We start from the raw sequence: 20,222 nt of genomic DNA, 5'->3' as shown, positions 1-20,222 counted from the left end.
ACATTAAGATATTGCAGTTGCCAAGCAAGGCAGAGGTGGAACAAACTGTTTATGCCGCAGAGATATGGGATGACAATATTGTATGGGATAATAAAATTAGGTTTCAGTAACACTTGCATGATTTGTAGATTGCCAATTGCTATTACCTCAAATCCATCAATACTCACCCCTCCGTCCCCCATTACGATAAGTCCACAATTACCTCATGTAAGAATACGGTTTGAAACAAGCATAGACAATACCGGCTCGCATAGCACCATGCATCTTAGCAAAAGGGCAATACAATATTGGAAAATGTGAGGTTATGCACTATGGCAGGAAAAATCGGAGAGCAAGTTATTATCTTAATGGCGAGCAACTGGAAAGTACTACAGTACAAAGGGATCTGGGGGTCCTATTGCAAGAAAATCAAAAAGTTAGTTTGCAGGTGCAGCAGGTGATCAAGAAGGCCAACGGAATGTTGGCTTTTATTGCTAGGGGGATAGAATATAAAAACAGGGAGGTATTGCTGCAGTTATATAAGGTATTGGTGAGACCGCACCGGGAATACTGCATACAGTTTTGGTGTCCATACTTAAGAAAAGACATACTTGCTCTCGAGGCAGTACAAAGAAGGTTCACTCGGTTAATCCCGGGGATGAGGGGGCGGACGTATGAGGAGAGGTTAAGTAGATTGGGACTCTACTCATTGGAGTTCAGAAGAATGAGAGGCGATCTTATTGAAACATATAAGATTGTGAAGGGGCTTGATCGGGTGGATGCGGTAAGGATGTTCCCAAGGATGGGTGAAACTAGAACTAGGGGGCATAATCTTAGAATAAGGGGTTGCTCTTTCAAAACTGAGATGAGGAGAAACTTCTTCACTCAGAGGGTAGTAGGTCTGTGGAATTTGCTGCCCCAGGAAGCTACATCATTAAATAAATTTAAAACAGAAATAGACAGTTTCCTAGAAGTAAAGGGAATTAGGGGTTACGGGGAGCGGGCAGGAAATTGGACATGAATTTAGATTTGAGGTTAGGATCAGATCAGCCATGATCTTATTGAATGGCGGAGCAGGCTCGAGGGGCCGATTGGCCTACTCCTTCTCCTATTTCTTATGTTCTTATGTTCTTATAACGTAGCTATGCTAACCTAGTATAACCATCTCGTGGTGGTTTTTGACAATCAGCACAGTTGGATGGTTTAAAACAGGAGATAAGGACAGATATCTTACATGCAGAACAATGCAGCCGATTATAAAGATAGGGCATGTTTCCTCCCAAAAGTTAGAGCTCTCAAGAGGGGGTGGTTGGCAGTCCATTGCAACTGGCAGTCCATGGAGGTCAAGTCAGATCATCCTGAATCCAGAGGAATCAGGTTGTAATGATTGGTTTTTTACTTAATGTAATCTGAAGACAGTTTTGTTACACCTATATTCAGGTAGTATAGATTATGTGTCTTTTAATGTAATCTGAAGACAGTTGTATCACTGTTGTGAGTGTGTCTATTAGAGCTTGCTATTTTATAACCACTTGGGCCAGAATCAAGCAGAAGAAGTTATTGTTGAAGGATTAACAACCCTGTTGTTCCAAGACAGTAATGGGAAAAATCTGCTAACTCCTTAACTCCATAATAAATACTTTCCCCCGCTCTTTTGAACTGTCCATAATTATCTCAACTTCATAATAAGTACTTTCCCCCTCTTTCAAACTGTACATGTTTATAATCAGGCAGGTGCATAAATTTAGTTTTTCTAAGATAATAAACATTTAATTCCAGCACTCGTGCTGCTGAATTGGAATTAAACATTGTACATTGTACGGGCCACAACCTAACACTTGTGCTATTGACCCAGATGTTCCTGGGGCCATTGTAATGGTGCAAAGCAAAGAGGAAATTACGGGGGAAGTGACTTACGCCACTTCATATTTTCCTCAGTCTTTTGCGCCGTTCCGCAGTCACGCCTTGCCAGAAACAGTTGGAAGCTAATTTTCATAGCGCTGCCCCCCGCCCCCAGTGAAAACAATGGTGCTTTTGCTGAATTCTCACCGGTTCTCACCCCACTGCCACTTAGACTTCAAAACAATGGCGCTGGTAGTAGCGAGATGTTTAGCTGATTAATAGTTTTGTTTAAAAATTTGCTTGCACATTTAAATATGGGCCGGTCTGAGGCTAGAAAACAGGCTGAGCAAACCTGTGGAATCTACGTACTCAAATTAGTGACACCTCGACAACGTGGGCTAAATGGCAGTTCGTCCACCGATTCCACCTCGAGATCAGCCTGGTGGGAACAATGCTTTTGATAAGTGCCATACTTCAGCTTTGCGTAAAAGCCGGTTTTAAGACTTCACATTGTCAAACTGTTGATAGATTTGACAGATCTTCAGCCAGAAGTGCCGAGTGGATGATCCATCTCAGCCTCCTCCCGATATCCCCACCATCACGGAAGCCAGTCTTCGGCCAATTCGATTCACTCCACGTGATATCAAGAAACGGCTGAGTGCACTGGATCCAGCAAAGGCTATGGGCCCCGACAACATCCCAGCTGTAGTGCTGAAGACTTGTGCTCCAGAACTAGCTGCGCCTCAAGCCAAGCTGTTCCAGTACAGCTACAACACTGGCATCTACCCAACAATGTGGAAAATTGCCCAGGTATGTCCTGTCCACAAAAAGCAGGACAAATCCAATCCGGCCAATTACCGCCCCATCAGTCTACTCTCAATCATCAGCAAAGTGATGGAAGGTGTCGTCGACAGTGCTATCAAGCGGCACTTACTCACCAATAACCTGCTCACCGATGCTCAGTTTGGCTTCCGCCAGGACCACTCGGCTCCAGACCTCATTACAGCCTTGGTCCAAACATGGACAAAAGAGCTGAATTCCAGAGGTGAGGTGAGAGTGACTGCCCTTGACATCAAGGCAGCATTTGACCGAGTGTGGCACCAAGGAGCCCTAGTAAAATTGAAGTCCATGGGAATCAGGGGGAAAACTCTCCAGTGGCTGGAGTCATACCTAGCACAAAGGAAGATGGTAGTGGTTGTTGGAGGCCAATCATCTCAGCCCCAGGGCATTGCTGCAGGAGTTCCTCAGGGCAGTGTCCTAGGCCCAACCATCTTCAGCTGCTTCATCAATGACCTTCCCTCCATCATAAGGTCAGAAATGGGGATGTTCGCTGATGACTGCACAGTGTTCAGTTCCATTCGCAACCCCTCAAATAATGAAGCAGTCCGAGCCCGCATGCAGCAAGACCTGGACAACATCCAGGCTTGGGCTCATAAGTGGCAAGTAACATTCGCGCCAGATAAGTGCCAGGCAATGACCATCTCCAACAAGAGAAAGTCTAACCACCTCCCCTTGACATTCAACGGCATTACCATCGCCGAATCCCCCACCATCAACATCCTGGGGGTCACCATTGACCAGAAACTGAACTGGACCAGCCATATAAATACTGTGGCTACGAGAGCAGGTCAGAGGCTGGGTGTTCTGCGGCGAGTGACTCACCTCCTGACTCCCCAAAGCCTTTCCACCATCTACAAGGCACAAGTCAGGAGTGTGATGGAATACTCTCCACTTGCCTGGATGAGTGCAGCTCCAACAACACTCAAGAAGCTCGACACCATCCAAGATAAAGCAGCCCGCTTGATTGGCACCCCATCCATCACCCTAAACATTCACACCCTTCACCACCGGCGCACTGTGGCTGCAGTGTGTACCATCCACAGGATGCACTGCAGCAACTCGCCAAGGCTTCTTCGACAGCACCTCCCAAACCCGCGACCTCTACCACCTAGAAGGACAAGAGCAGCAGGCACATGGGAACAACACCACCTGCACGTTCCCCTCCAAGTCACACACCATCCCGACTTGGAAATATATCGCCGTTCCTTCATCGTCGCTGGGTCAAAATCCTGGAACTCCCTTCCTAACAGCACTGTGGGAGAACCATCACCACACGGACTGCAGCGGTTCACCACCACCTTCTCGAGGGCAATTAGGGATGGGCAATAAATGCCGGCCTCGCCAGCGACGCCCACATCCCATGAACAAATTTTTAAAAAAATCACTGGGGAAAATAAGTCTACAAAAATCTCTGTTTAGAATCAATTTCCCACTACAAACAGTAAACCTGCTACTCCTAACCCATAATGACCATATTAGGTACCTCCTTTTCTAGCGATCAAGCACATTTTAAGTAGGTCACATTCCAACTCAACAATTCACATGTTAGTTTAATTATTTTGAGTCCTGCTCCCACAGTCTTCAGCCCATGTTTATGCAATCAATAAATCCACCACTAGTCCATTTCAACAGACCTATTAGGCATAGTTTACAAATTAAAACAAAACAATCTTGGTCTCATTCAAACTCCTATCTAATGCAACTCCCAATTCAGCAATTGAAAAAAAGCTAATCACTACACCATTGCAAATTAGGTTTGCCAACTCTGGTTGAATTTATTCCTGGAGGTTTCACTTCATGACATCACACCTCCAACTACCCCACCCAAACAGCCTTTTCCCCCTCCATAATCTCCAATATCTTTTATAACTAATAAAGGAAAGTGTTCAAAGCAAATAAAAGAAATAATCTCTTTTAATGTCCCTTTTCTCCTGGGTTGCTGGCAGCAGTGTCCAGGAGATTAATCTTTAATTCCTGCAGACTCCAGGACAATCCTGGAGGGTTGGCAACTCTATTATACATGTGCAGATACCCACACCAGTGGCAAGCACTTGTTTTGCAAATCACTATCACACATTAAAAAATCAGATCATATATTTCAATAAAGTAGTGCAGTAATTTACAAATATGGCAGCGTTACTACATTGAAACTAAATTTCTAGTAAACAAGTGTGGAACTAATTTTCGGGCAACTTTATTTTCTGGAAAAAACTGGATTCAGTAAGAATCTTACATGAAAAGAAACTCACATCAAACCTGGTGGCGCTTTGTGGTACTTCTCCGCTACACTGTTCTCTGAAACAGTCCCCAAACGGGAGGAGCAAACCCATGGCCAGAATACGAGAGCAAAGCTTCTCTGCTTCCTCATGTTCGCCTGCAAGCTGCACATGTTCCTGCTGCCCGAACAGCTTTTCCAGCAAGGTTCTCCCTGTGTAAAAAGAAATTCAGACAAACATTAAAAAAAAATCTTATGAACAGATTAGTCATGAACTGAGCAGTAATTTATCTGCCAACTTGCAAGTTGAATTCTTGTAGAGGGTACTGGACAACCAGGTGTAAACTGTCTCCATTTCAGTTGTGAAAAAAAATCACAAAGCACAAGAGCTGCAGTCTTCAGTAATACAGTTGGTGATTCACAGGTGAATATAAACTCAGCCACGCCATCCTCCCAGCAAAATATTCCATTTATATTTATGTCTCAACCCATGAAATATGACTTTTGCATGGCGTAGGGGAGAACCTAGCACATAGGATATCATTTTTTGAGGGTGTAAAAGGAAAAAGTCAGATCTTAGGACATTGGTATACCACATGTACGAGACAATTTTATTACTGGATTTGTCATTTGCTACTGTAAGTATTCCATTTATACATGAAACCATGGGCCAATGCACTAAATGTTGAATTGCATTTTAATGTTAACAGCCAACAGGACAGCCAAATCTCCAACATTGAGTAGATTGTAAATTATGTCTTACCCTCCCCCCCACCCCCCCAAGGAGTGGAATTTGGTTCACGCTGGCTACAGTTGTATCAATGCTACAGTGAAGCTGAAATGAGGTGGGACTCCCTCAATTGGATTTACACCACCTATCTAAATTCGATTCAGGAGACTGTAGTTTGTATTGAGGCAAAGAAACTGCACAGTATAACGGGCCTATTAATGCCAGGACTTGACGTTATTAATCCTGCTACATGCTGCATTCTAACAGATTTTGATTGTGGTGAATCAGATGGTTACAATTTGATGCAGTATATTACATCGGTTTAAACTGGTTTTGGGGGTGGGGGGGTTGAAATATCTAACATGATTCAATACATATTCACAGGTCTCGTCATTGCTCACATTAAGTTGGAGGTTACACTAACACCATATATTCTGCTGCTGAGGGGCAGCTGGTTGTCTCTTCATTGCTAGAACATTAGGTGAATTGGACATTAATTGCTCCGAGGCAGATCCTAAAATCAGAATAAAGCAGCTGGAAATAACTGGTTTTCCATTTAAAATGCCAGTATGTGTGACAATTCGAAGCCATTTTAAGTGTTATGAGATTCATGCAATCTTTGGTGCTCCTCAAACAATGTTACTATCTTGCAATGTGGTCACAACTGCTGAATCTTTTTGTATATAATGAAAATAGTGGTAACCAAAGGTCGGTTTATCAAACATCCTTCAGATCATGTGCTCTAAACATACAAGAACAACAAATCAGAATTGATAAGTAAAACTCAAATGTACATGTGCAAAAAGTTGTGTAGATTCTCAAAAGTACATGCTCAGGAGCGTGTTCAGGTTGTAAGTATATCCATAGTAGCTGCTCTTCACTTACATATATCAGACCTGTTCAATTGGGTTATAGCTTCCTAGTCAGATGTGAATTTCCACTTACTTCCAAATACTGCCAAGATGTCACTGTTTCAACAGCTTTTGTTTTATCAGCATTGGGGTGTTTGTATTTTGCGTTAACCTTTTGAGGCTTTACCCCGAAATCCAAACTAGTCTCTAAACTTTTCATCTCTTCTCACTACCACCCTTTTAGAGCCCCTTGGAGTTCAGAGTGCAATGTAAACACAATAAGCCACCCCTTTCCTCAACAAAATTGTCTGCAAGACCCAATAGTAAATGCAGAAGAACATGCATTTATATAGCACCTTTCACGAGCAGCCAAACTTGGCACCCAGTTTGCACACAGCAAGGTCTGGATTTAATGCAGTTTATGTCCTGAAGGATACAAATAACTGCAAAAGTGTCTATGCCTCATCCGGCCAAAAGTTGCAAAAGCTACAAGTAATAAGAAATTAAATGGCTAACTTCCTGTGCTTGGTTACCAGAGCTGAGCACGACCTTGACTGGACCCAACGAAAGTAAGATACCTCTTCTCTATGCAGAAGAAGGTCTCCTATAAATAACAGGTCCTGTGTTGAATACATTTGAGATTTCTTCAGCTGAACACAAATGCATGTCATTGCAGTAATTGTATGACTTGCTGACAGGCTGTATCTACAAAAGGTATCCAAACCAAATTAGTTGCCCATTTAACAGTGGATGTGTAGTAAAAGCTACCTCGCAAAGGATGGCACTACCAACAATGCTTTGATGCCAAAAAGTCAGGCTAATCAAAGATCTTCATACTAATAATGCATCCCACAACTGTTAAACCTAATACTTTGTAGAATTTCCTGATTCTCGTTTAAAAATAGCATCTGTGCAGGCTACAGCAAGCCAATCTCCTGGATGATTTGTAGATAGTTGGCCAACTTGGATTTCTTTTGCCACATTGAAATAGCCGAGGACTGAGAGGCAGGATCAGTCAAAAGCCACACTTGTTAGTCTGTGACTAAAATGTAAAACTATCATTTCTATGACCCCAGGGAGTAGTAATGTTTGTAGTCTGTATTTAAAAGGGTCCCTTGTCTACATATCCTCAAATGTAAGGAGTCGCACAACACCAGGTTATAGTCCAACAGCTTCATTTGAAATCACAAGCTTTCGGAGCTTTGCTCCTTCGTCGGATGACTTCGCTTCACCTGACGAAGGAGAAAGCCTCTGAAAGCTTGTGATTTTCAAATAAAATTGTTGGACTATAACCTGGTGTTCTAAGTTTCCCTACATTTGTCGACTATAACCTGGTGTTGTGCGACTCCTTACATTTGTCCACCCCAGTCCATCACCGGCATCTCCACATCATACATATCCTCAAGACTGTCCTAAAAAAACAAGTTGCTTTAATTTGAAGGGAATCCTCAAAGTGAAAGCCATTCTACTTCTCCAGAGTGTCCTTATTCAAGCATGTGACAGATGTAGTGCTGTTCCTTCCAAAATAATGAGATATGGTCTCCCCCACTAGGGTGTGTTCTAACAGTGCAGATTCAGTGCCCAAATATCTGAGTAATACATAAAGCACCAGAGAAGTGTCCCTTCTCATTCCAATTCTGATGTTGGCCTTGACTGGAACACTCATCTACCCCAACAACATCTTTGCCTCTGGTTGGGCTTACAATAAATCCTCTCAATCCACAATGGGAACTGTTTGTTGGCTGAGACAGGCCTGGCCAGTTGATGGCTAATAAGTGTTGGGTAGACTGTACACAAGCTTCATCCAGCATGACTGGTCTAAGGCCGTATATGGTTGGAGGGTGCCTCGAAAGTACAACCTCTTCCCCGTGGATCCAGTTTTTGAACTCCTCTATGGAGCTTTACCCTGACCAGCAGACTTGCAACACCTTGTCTGCACTTGGAAGACACCAGGAAAGTTTTAGGATGATTGTATAAACAGAAACTCCTCACAACTGAGGAGCACAAAGCCAGTCACACTCGAGATTGAAATTACTTGGAATCAAAATAATCCCAATTATCTGTAGTCTATAGAGTGGATTCCACAAGAATATTTGGCATCACCAATCGAGGAAGTGTGCATTGCATGTGTTACTCTACCAATTGAAATTCATGTACTGGGGTGTTACAAAATGACAATTATGACAAAAAAACACTGAAGGCTTAATGTTTTATTTATGTTAATGCAACAAAACATGGTGAGTCAAGGGATCAGAGTATCAATTCCTTATGAGCCCCACTGATGGTAATTGCCATTCTGATATATTTAAAATAAAACAATTCCTCCTTTAAATGTTATTAATTTGCTGATGCTTTACCTCCATTTCCAAGTGTAGGTTAAAGAGACAGCTCCCAATTTTTCTATCATTTGCCTTCTGGATTAGCAGACACTTTCTGGATTTGTGCTCTGTTAGAAACTTAAAGCTCAGCAGTAAACCACTCCTCCATTTGAAAAAAAAAGTACAATCAGAAAATGCCCAATAATCTTTGGGCAATCTAAAATTTTCTTACAATTTATAATCCACATGTACAAAAGGTTATCCAAGCCATGATTCACAATGAACAGTTGCCACTTACATCAGTACTTTGGGCAAGAGTTGTGCACCAAATTGAACTGTTGGTACTTGTGGACAGATGCACATGCATTGTAATACAAAATACTCAATGAAAACTTTCCGTATCATCTCTATATAATCCATTAATACATGGGCCAGAGGGAGTGGAGACTCATTTTAAAATATTTGTCATTAGCTGTTTTATGCTAATGATTTTGTCTGAAAACACTGCTTTTTCTGTCAGGCCATACTTAGACATTTTGGTCATTTCCTGAACCTTTTTAAAAAGGTGTCAATTTTGTGCTTGAAGAAACTTTGCTTTGAAATAAACTGGAAAAGAACTCCAAAACTAAAAATGACATACTGGACGTGCAAACAAAATGTGAGTTGTCAGGTACCATGGAGAAATTAAATGAACAGGTTTACAGAAACCATTTTCTCAAGACAGTAACATTGTTTGAAGCAGATTCTCCCACAACCAACACCAAATACAGATTAACATGTGTAAATTCACTGTTGCACGTCCCTAGTTAACAGTGACTACACTTCAGAAGTCTTTGTGAAATGCACTTTTATGCCATCTCATTCAGGACTATATCTAAATACATTTTTGGACTTTAAAAAAGGAGCTTTAGTGAGGATCTTTAGTTACATGGATAGACTGGAAAAGCTGGGGTTGTCCTCCACAGAACAGAGATGGTTGAGAGGAGATTTGATAGAGATATTCAAAAGCATGAAGGGTCTAGACAGAACAGATCGAGAAATTGCTCTCCTTGGTGGAAGGGTCAAGGGCCAGAGAACATAGATTTAAGGTGATTGGCCAAAGAACCAAAAATGACATGAGGATAAACTTTTTAAAAAAAACACAGCAAGTGGTGAGGATCTGGAATGCACTGCCCAAGGGGGTGGTGGAGGCAGATTCAATCATGGCCTTCAAAAAGGGAACTGGATAGGTACTTAAAAAGGAAAAGATTTGCAGGGCTATGGGGATAGGGCTGGGCAGTGGGACTAGCTGGATTGCTCTTGCATAGAGGCAGTGCGGACTCGATGGGCTGAATGGCCTCCTTCCATGCTGTAACCTATGATTCTCCAAGAGTCGCGGATGTCGGTCGGAAGAGACTGGACAAGGGGAGAAAAAGAGTTGATAGGAAGAAATAAGTTCCATGGGGCAGAACAGCCTGAAACAATGGGTTTGGCAGGGCAGTCCTGTTTGTGAATCTTGGGAAAGTGGTAGAAGCAGAAGGGCCATTGGTACCCAAGAGTTGTTGAAGCTTGTGGTCATTAACACGTGAAAGGAAGAAAAGAAGTTTTTTGTTGAAGTGCCGGATGAGGCGAAGGATGAAATGGAACTGCGGACCAGGACAACTCAGTGAGCCAGTGCTGCTGAAGAGAGGTTGAAAGTGTACATGTGGTGGCGCATGGCGTCGAGTGTCAATCTCAGGAAGCTGTGAAAGCAGTGGTTCGAGGAACGCTGCATATCATGGAGCTATTGGTAATCATGGGTGGATCCGAAACACGAAGGGTGGAATTTAAGTTGGAATCCACATGGAATAAGTCGGAGCCGGAGACAGTTGCTGAGCAAAGAGATGTGGCTGTGAAAGCAATTTTCAGTAGAAACCTGATCAAGCACAGGAAAGGAAACAGAAAGCAATGAAGGTGAACAAGGTAAGAGACAAATGGAAATCCTGGAGAGAAGAGCAGAACTGCTTCAAGGTGGGCATTCCTGGAAGAGATGTGGCAGTGAATTAAACACTAAATCAAAAGCAAAATGCTGTGGATGCTGGAAATCTGAAATAAACACAGAAAATGCTGGAAATACTCAGCAAGTCAGGCAGTATCTGTGGGACCGCTCCCTCCTAGTCCACTCTTCCATCACCCCCAACACAGACTCTCCTCCCCACGGCACCTTCCCATGCGAGCGTAGGTGATGCAACATCTGCCCTCTCACCACCTCCCTTCCCACCATCCAGGGCCCCAAACACTCCTTCCAGGTGAAACAGCGATTTACTTGTACTTCTTTCAATTTAGTGTACTGTATTCACTGCTCACGATGCGGTCTCCTCTAAATTGGGGAGACCAAACGCAGACTGGGTGACCGCTTTGCTGAACACCTTCGCTCAGTCCGCAAGCGTGACCTTGACCGGCCGGTCGCTTGCCATTTTAATTCCCTGTCCCACTCTGACGTCTGCCTCTTACTGTTCCAATGAAGCTCAAGGAACAGCAACTCATCTTTTGTTTAGGCATTTTACAACCTTCTGGACACATTGATTTCAATAATCTCAGAACATAACCACTGCTCCCATTTTTTTGGGCAGCTGGTGCTGGTAATGGTTCTGCTGTTGCCATTTACACCTCTAGACCCATCTTTTGTTTAACTTGTCCCATTACCACCCTCCTTGCTTTGCACAATCATCCCTTTTGTCATTTAATCACTCCTGCCTCCACCCCAGAGAGCTTCCCTTTTGTTCTTTCCTCCCCTCCAACTTTCCCTGGCTCTATTGTACTTTAAAACTGTTAAATCTTCAGCTTCTTCCAGTTCTGACAAAGGGTTATTGACCTGAAATGTTAACTCTTTCTCCACAGATACTGCCTGACTTGCTGAGTATTTCCAGCATTTTCTGTTTTGATTTCAGATTTCCAGTATCTGCAATATTTCCCAGCTGATGAAAGGGTTAAAGACAAACCCATGAGTTGGGTTCCTTTGACTGGGTCTCGTTGCTGACCTTGCTTTAAAAATGGATGGACAAATGCTTCTCAGAAGGGAAGTAGCTGCCAGATCCCAAATGGTAACAGCGTTCCTACCTACAGATCTGCATCTTGCCTCTGTTGCAGTTAAGGCAATACCCATAACTAACGAGCACATCAAAAGAGTTTAATTCTTATCCATAAAATGGTTTGAAATACAGTCTTGCCTCTGAGAAGTGAGCCTGTCCCTTGTTTGAGTACAGTGCTTCTGTCTGGCAGAAAGCTTTGTGAAGCAGATCCACTTTTAAAGTTAGGAGAGAGATAGAAAACCTACAAAGAAATATTGAAACAACTTGAAAAATGGCCAATCTTCGACATAATGGCTTCCTGGCTTTGTAGTGCCATGATTTGTCACTGGACATGGACAAGACAGTGCTTATGGCCAGTCTTGACATCAATCATGGAAAAAAAACTGCAGAAGATGCAGCCTCCTGGAAGTTGCATCTTGTTGAAATTCCTTCTAATTTCACTTCATTGAGAAGCATTCATTTTCCTCTCCAGTCCTAGTGTTCTGTGCTCACAATTCAACTAATAAGCTTCCACCCATGTGCTATGCATTATTCTCACCATTTATAAAAAAAAAACCTGTGTCAAGTGCCCTCTCAAAACAAGGTTCAGTTTGGAGTCCTTTTCTACACTATTTACCAAAAGGTTTGAAACTTTCTAGTTTAGAAAATGCGAAAGTTACAGAAAATAATAAGCCCCTCCATACACTTTTATAGGAGTCCTAACTATTACCATTGTGACAAGACAGACATGTCCACTTTGTCCTCTGAAGTTGTGTGTGGAGATGGACTTGAATTAAATGGCTGTCGGCAATAGAAAGAACTGACATTTATATAATGTCTTTCACAACCTCAGGACGTCCCAAAGCACCTTATAGCCAATGAAGTACTTCTGAAGTGCAGTCACTGTTGTAATGTAGAAAACGCAGCAGCCAATTTACACACAGCAAGGTCCCACAAACAGCACTGTGATAATGACCAGATAATCTGTTTTGGTGTTGGTTGAGGGATAAATATTAACCAGGACACTGGGAAGAACTCCCTGCTCTTTTTCGAAACAGTGCCACGAGATCTGTTACACCCACCCGAGAAGGCAGATGGGCTTCCAGTTTAACGTCCCAGCTGAAAGACATCCCCTCCGACAGAGCAGCGTTCCCGCAGTACTGCACTAGAGTGTCAGCCTAGGTTTTGTCTGACAGCCTGTCGTGGATTTTTGCTACATATCAACCTACATTATCTGTTAACTTAAGAGTTGCATCCTAAGTATAGGGTTGTAGGTCTAACCCCATGAACTGCTGTAATTCCCACCATTCACACCTTTGCTATAAGATTGGCAAGTGCCACTCACATTGATTCAAGCTAGATCTACAAATAGACATAGGTAGAGAGGGATGTAGTCCTGCAGGTAGAGTTTAAGGATTTAGGAAAGAGATTAACAAGTAGGATCTCAAGGGTAGTAATCTCTGGATTACTCCCAGTGCCACACACTAGTGAATATAGGAATAGGAGGATAGAGCAGATGACTGTGTAGCTGAAGAGATGGTTCAGGATGAAGGGCTTTGGATTCCTGGGGTATTGGGACCAGTTCTGGCAGGTGGGACCTGTACAAGCCGGACAGGTTGCACCTCAACAAGGCCGGGACCAATATCCTTGCGGGGAGGTTTGCTCGTGCTGTTGGGGAGGGTTTAAAAACTAAACTTGGCTGGGGGATAGGAACCCAAGGGGAAATTCAGAAGGGAGTGTAACAAAGCTGGAAGTGGAAGGCAGCAGTAAGTGAAATTGGAAGGCAGCAGAAACAAAGGCCAGAGCAAATAAGGACAAAATAGGAAAAATGTTAAAGCGCAAAATTGAAGGCATTTTATCTGAAAGGACGTAACATTCGCAACAAGGTAAATGAATTGACGGCACAAAGTAAATGGGTATGATCAAATTGCCATTATGGAGACGTGGCTGCAGGGTGACCAAGGCTGGGAACTGAATATTCAAAGATATGTTCTATATAAAAAACATTTTGGCAAGTCATGCTGAAAGTTAAACTCCATGTTTGAAATGGGATTGAAATTGTTCACTCTTCCTGATTAGAAATCTTATTCCACATTTCCCCCTGGTGGTTACAGCTGGTGCATGACATGCAAGATTCAGAAACTGTTTTCACACGAGGAGAAGGAGGAGAGGGTCGGGGTGGGGGGATTACTCATATACAGAAACCACTCTGTCCGCCACTAAGAATGGACAGGGAACAAGTGACTGAAGAGAACAATTACTGAAAGGAGCATTCTGCACAATGATCTTTTTAGCCAAATTGCTGCAATGCATTTACCAGCAGCAGGATTCTTTTTTGAGGAACTTTATAAATTCTGACTTAACGATCAACAGATCTCCTGCAGTGATGGTCTTGGCGAGTCAGAGATTGTCATGTGAAGTGGGAGGAGTACACTGATGGGGATTTAAACATTTGCAAGAGATCATCTCAAGGCAGCAGAGCTTTTTGATTGGATCCTGGAAATAAACAAAGCATTTTCCTTACCCGTTGCAGGAGATGAATACATGTCCCATTCATATACTACAGTTATGCACAAATAAATAAATCTTTACGTAAGAGGGGAGCAGGTCTTCATTAAAAACCCACATGTTAAACAGATGGATAATGGTGAGAGAGAAGAAATGTATATAAACAATGAAACTAATCTGTCCTCCTTTATTAAATATTTCTACACTAGTACTTAGTGCCACAAAATGGTGCTGCTTAAATAAGCTTTTTAAAATCAGGACTTCTTTGGCCAAACTTGAATAGTGGTGCAACCCTTACAGAATTTCAGCTGTTTAAAATTATATTTTCTCTCAAAGAAATACAACTGGAGTAACTATTTAGAACATATTAACATGTAATCCACACTACTATTCCGCTGCTGAAGTGTAGACGTGTAACCATTTCAGACTACAGTGCAATGTTCTGCATTCTTGAAGTCGATGCATGGACTGTTTATAGGTCAGACAAGGTCTCGAAGTGTGATTGCTAAGGTTAATTAGAAGTTAGACATCGAGTCAGTATAATGTTCAGTTGCACTGATGATGGCTTTCTGCTCTTGTTTGAAATGCGACACGTAAACGAGCGTGAATTCAAATGGTGACTTGACATGTATATTAGTTGATCTCCCTTGGCATTGCTCACAAGTCAAAAGGACACAACTTTATTACAAAGTGGATCTTCTGAAAGTGAGATGAAGAGTTGTTTGAGAGTATTGCTTGGATTGAAGATTCAGGAGAGGGTGTCTGAGCGGTTTATGGGGCTGGCAGGAAGTAGCCAAGAAGTAGTAATGATTTAGGGAGAATTGATGAGCAACTAAGGAGCAGCGAGCAGTTGAGGGAACAGTATTTATTTGTGGGAATTCGGGGGGGGTGGGGGTAGTGAGGATGAGTTGGTGACCAGAGCAAGTCAATATTGAGATTGAATTGTGTGGAGGGTGGACAGTGAGCATTTGGAGGAGGAGTGGTGGGCAATGGAAAGTAGGAAAACAGAACATATTGCTAAAGAAACACTTCCTTATACACTGGACCAGATACATAGCAGGGACAGCTCTGATTATAATGTTTAGATTACATTTTCTAACTATTAACAAAATACAGGTGACAGGAATTAAATGCTGTGTGTTTACCCAAGTTCAATTAGTTTGAGGTACTTTTCATATATACAAGTTTGAGGAAAGATCACCTTTCTCAACTAGAAGTTAAACAAATGTTTATATCTGGAACATTGTGCGGAATCAATTTTTCAGGCATTTTTTTCAATTTATAAAAAAGGAATAAACTCAAAAATCCTTTTGTACTACAGAGGAGGAGTGCACTGAAATAAGCTTACCAATGTGCAATGGGACATTCTGAACAGGCTCAGACTGTGCCATCACCCTGAAGTTAAGTGTTAGCTATTGGTCTGAATATCAAATTGAAGCCCAGGCTTTTGAGTGAGGATGAGGTCTACACATAATATGAGGCTACTAAACCACACAAAAGGTAACTTTATAGCTACACTTTTGCCATTACATTTTGTTGATCTCACTGCAGTCTTACTTTGAGCTCAAGTGCAACAGTGAAAGGGTGATGAGTTAAAATAGGAAGTGCATGCAGACTCAAGAAGGATATTCATTTGCATGTACTTTGTCAAGTGACCATCACATTTTGTTGATTGGGGCAACTGTTGCCAAGTCAGAACTAGAAGGGTCAGGAATGTATGAATTAGAAGAGAGGAAATTGACTTAGCAAAAAAAACCATCAAGGTTTCATGAAAACAACCGAACAGGGGAACCAACCAAACCAATCAACACTTCAAAAATTGGCTATGTTCCTTCCCCCACTGAGTGCCTGAAATTGAGAATCCAAAATAAAGATTGATAAACATCAAAATATGATTACACTTAACTACAAATTTGACTTTTGTGTCAGAGTACCTTCATTAATATTTTACTGAAGCCCTCACCCTCTTTCAAAGGGGTGTACTTGGACAGAGCTGTAACTATCAGCTGAAGGCAGATCCTGCAATCTGACCTTCTACAGTCTACACAACTTCCCACCAGCAACATTTGGTCAGCCCAACTGGTCAGAATGCTTCTCTTCAGCTTCTAACAATATCTGCCCAGCTGTGTGACAAAATTAGTTGAAGAAAAGCTAGAAGATAAATTTCAAAACTCAATTAAGATAAAGTTTACATTGAATGTTTTTAAAAACAGATGAGAGTGTGATCCCTATTTGATCAAGGTTTACACAAGATTTGTTTATATAGCTGTTGAGTGACCAAAATGCTAATTACTTGCAGTTGAATGGAAAATACCAGGAGCTGGCAAGTTATATTATCTATTAAATCAGCTAACAATTTAAATCAGCTAATCATTCTCAGGTTTTTAAATCCAAAAATACTTCTGGATTGATCTCTGGTCAACAATGGCCCAAATCATTCTGGAAAAGTAACCGTGAGTTTGTGACGCACGCCGTTATTAATGCACAAATCGGCCAGCAAGTTCAGACGAAGGAGATATTCAGTGAGTAACTTGGTTAATTTGCCCCATACAAACGGCAGCTCGCTCTCAATTGCCCCATTCTTAAGAACTTGCTGGATTTGCACGTTAAACTCAAATTTAACTCACCGCAGAAAGTTAGAACTAGTATTTAACAGTGTAAGTACCATTTTAATGATAGGATGGTCATGTTGAGTTGCCAATTTGACTTAGGTCTTTAATGCAACTGGTCCTAATGGGCCTCTTAGCAGCATAAGCGCCAGTTCACTAAGCAATGCCACAGGAGATCTTTTAGTATCATTATATAAATTGAGCTCTCAGAAGTAACATGGCCAGTTATGTAATAATAGTGAACCTTCAATGACATTGCTGAAAAGGCACTCACAGGGAATGTGGTACAGCACATTCAGGCTCCAAATGAACTATGCTATAACCAAGTCACAAGCTTGTGCCAACTATTCTCCACACAGCGAGCATCAGATCTTTGCTGTAACCTAACGCAGAGGTGTTAAAGGGAGCTCAAATGCTTCCCCAGAGATGGAGGAAAAAAAAATCAAAAACCAGTGGCTTCCAATTCTCACACCTCTTAATATCCAGCTCGATATCAACATTAGCAATCTAGAATCAGGTTTCTAACATGCACCCCCAACTACATAAAAAAAAGGGCTTTAAAAACCTTTTTAAGTTTCCTTGCTAATGCAAATTTTAAGGTGTGGTTTGATGCTGCTTTTAAACCAGCTGCCTACCAACAAGACATCTAAATGAATACTTGTTTTCCAATGTCGTTTGGAACAATTGAGTTAAACAGCCACAGAGGATCTAATCAGTGGTGCTTTGTTATAAAACACGCCCTTCCATTCTTCAACCAGGGGATTCAGTCAATACTGCACCTTCTGCAACACACCTACTATTGTAGTTTTTAAAATCCAGTAGCTTCAAGATACTGTCCAAGCTTACTTAATTTTTGAGGAAAAATTAACAAATATTTGAAACCTGTCTGCAACTCCACCAAATTCAGCAAACCAACTGTACAATATTGCTGTAGAGCAATAAGTATCAAAACTTCTAATGGAGTCTATTCAGAATCAAAACCGCATCTTTTTGTTGGTCTAATGCTCCACATGAGTATAGTGTAACTGCTGAATAGCAATAGAATGAAACCCTTTTACATGCATTTTGACAGCCACTAAAGGACTTCATGAGGAAAGACTTTATAAACCAGTCGAGTTCAGAGAAATCAGAAACTTTACAAAGGGCATCTAGGTCTTTGGTATTCAAATTTGTGAAGAGCAGTGACAGGTTGTGGGTGCAGGAGAAAGAGGGAGAAACAGTGACCGAGCAGCTTGGAACTGTTGTTGACCCATCAGGACCAGCCATTGTTTCCAGTTTTTAGTTGATATTGGCTTTATAAATCTAAATTGTACAATGTTCGCATTCTCAGCAAATCATTTATAGAACAAAAAACCTGCAGAAATATAAAAATCTTTTAAAAAAGATATAGAAACCAAGAGGGAAAAGAAGTGTTGAAATCAAAAGGCAATCCCATCAGTAATACGTGGAGAACTATTATTTGAAGGATCCATATAAAAAGGTTTAAGGGGCACTGTTTCCATTAAGAGGAGAAGAAAAAAAAACATTATGACATTACATCACATAATACATGGATGCCTTGTCAATGAAATTCCAAAAAGAAAAAAAACTGCCAAACACCTTTGAGGACTGTATCCCTTTACATCTACTTTTAGTATCAGGTTATGTTCTCCAGAGTAACCAACCAAAATGTCAACTATCATTGCAGTTTAGTGCTCCAGTGGTTTCATATACACATCAAGATGTTAGAACAGGTCCTAACTTTGCAACTTCATAGACATTTTTGATTAAAGATACTGGAACTTTTTCCTGCTTTCCTCTTTAAAAAGGGCATTAAAGCACAAAACCAAGTATTTCAATCAATTCATATGTCAATTGTGTTCATCAACTCCAAGCATTCAGGCATGTGATAGGCTCACTAAGAAAATCAATGCCAGTTCAATGTTCCATACATTTCTCATGGTTCAATAATCTTAACAGCATTTAACTTATATTAAAAAAAGTCAAGACATGCTTTCCAGGGACATCATTGCCAAACACTGGTTATTCTGATCAATCACATCTTCAAGCAGAGATTCTTCAGCTAGTTGATTTATCTAATTTCTGGAGTATGTTCACATAAGGTCCAAAAAGGCACAAAAACCCATTTCAGACAAGTCACCTTTTTTGGGGAAGCTCCAAGGGAGCAAAAAAGTGTTTCCTCACAAGAGGAAAGTCAGACCAAAGCACACGCACACACACAATCTAATGCAAGAGGAGCAGTGTCTGCTGTACTCCCAGAAGGAAAATGGAAATTACATTTAAAAAAAAGTTAATTCATGGAGACAAATCCAATGGGCGATAAGGTTATGATAACCTTAGGCATCTAATCTCAGTTTTCTCATCTGTGATTTGATATTTGAAGGAATTATTTGAACTTCCCTCACCACCTAACTATCTTGAGACAATCATTTTTTCCAAATTTCCCAGTTGTCTAACACTTACAGGCCATTCGAAAAAAGGAGATTTGACATCACCAGAAACAATGTTTAAAAGCGAGACAGTAGTCAGAATAAATCATCCTTCCTCTAGAAAGCAGTAATCCCTGTTAATAACCATATGAAAAAAACACCCTATACCATGTTTGTTATTGGCAAAGAACCAATACAAATAGGTAACATGAATGCATTCACTATCTTTTTATAAACTCGTTCATACATTGTTGTTTTTGTCCTATTTAAGCTTGTATTAACTTTGTTCCCCTGTGAGCTATTAGATGTGCTCAACAGTGATCTTTAAAGTAATCAAATCCATTTGTGCAGTTTTACAAATTTCTCCCAGTGTAGACGAGACACCTACCAGAGAGTCACCCACACTAGACTAACTTCCAGTTCACTCACAGAAAGTAACCGTGTCCATCGCCAGAGTTTTCAACTTCAGCAGGGGTGTAAAATGGGCAATATCGGAATGGCAGCCCATTGCACACCCCACTCATTATGCACCCTGCCAGATTTTCTTTCCCATGTCAAGAAAACTTAGGTGAAGTGTACAATGGGCAGCCAATCCAATATTGCCCATTTTACACCCCACAAAGTTGAAAGGTCCTACCCATATTTTTGTTGGAAACTAAAAAACAGGGACCTGGCCGAGGTGCTGAAACACGATAGCTGGTACCATTTTGTTCATATGGATGTGAAATAGTAACAGTTTCAGGCAGGAGATCTTCGGTCTCTCTGGTTCACTTATCCACAGTATTCCGTTGGTGCATTTCTAATGATGCTGAATGAATCCCATTTGTTGACTAGAAGCTGTCTAGTTCCTTCTTGAAACCCATAAATACTTC

At 41.4% G+C, this 20,222-nt stretch overlaps 1 protein-coding gene across 1 annotated transcript in view; it reads right to left on the bottom strand.

The window, feature by feature from the left end:
• LOC137324303 (formin-2-like) overlaps positions 1-20,222 on the bottom strand; it is a 315,087-nt gene that overhangs the window by 281,763 nt on the left and 13,102 nt on the right. The window contains exons 2-5 of the mRNA XM_067988446.1: positions 12,442-12,459; positions 11,736-11,901; positions 8,058-8,356; positions 4,911-5,089 (exon numbers count right to left, since the gene is read on the bottom strand). Of these exons, the coding sequence (XP_067844547.1) occupies positions 4,911-5,089; positions 8,058-8,356; positions 11,736-11,901; positions 12,442-12,459 (662 nt within the window). The remainder of the gene's footprint in view (positions 1-4,910; positions 5,090-8,057; positions 8,357-11,735; positions 11,902-12,441; positions 12,460-20,222) is intronic.

Source organism: Heptranchias perlo, chromosome 8 (genome assembly GCF_035084215.1).
Source record: "Heptranchias perlo isolate sHepPer1 chromosome 8, sHepPer1.hap1, whole genome shotgun sequence".
In the NCBI taxonomy this organism is placed as follows: Eukaryota; Metazoa; Chordata; class Chondrichthyes; order Hexanchiformes; family Hexanchidae; genus Heptranchias; species Heptranchias perlo.
The sequence above is the reverse complement of the archived record's forward strand: the minus strand, read 5'-3'. Positions and strand labels throughout refer to the sequence as shown.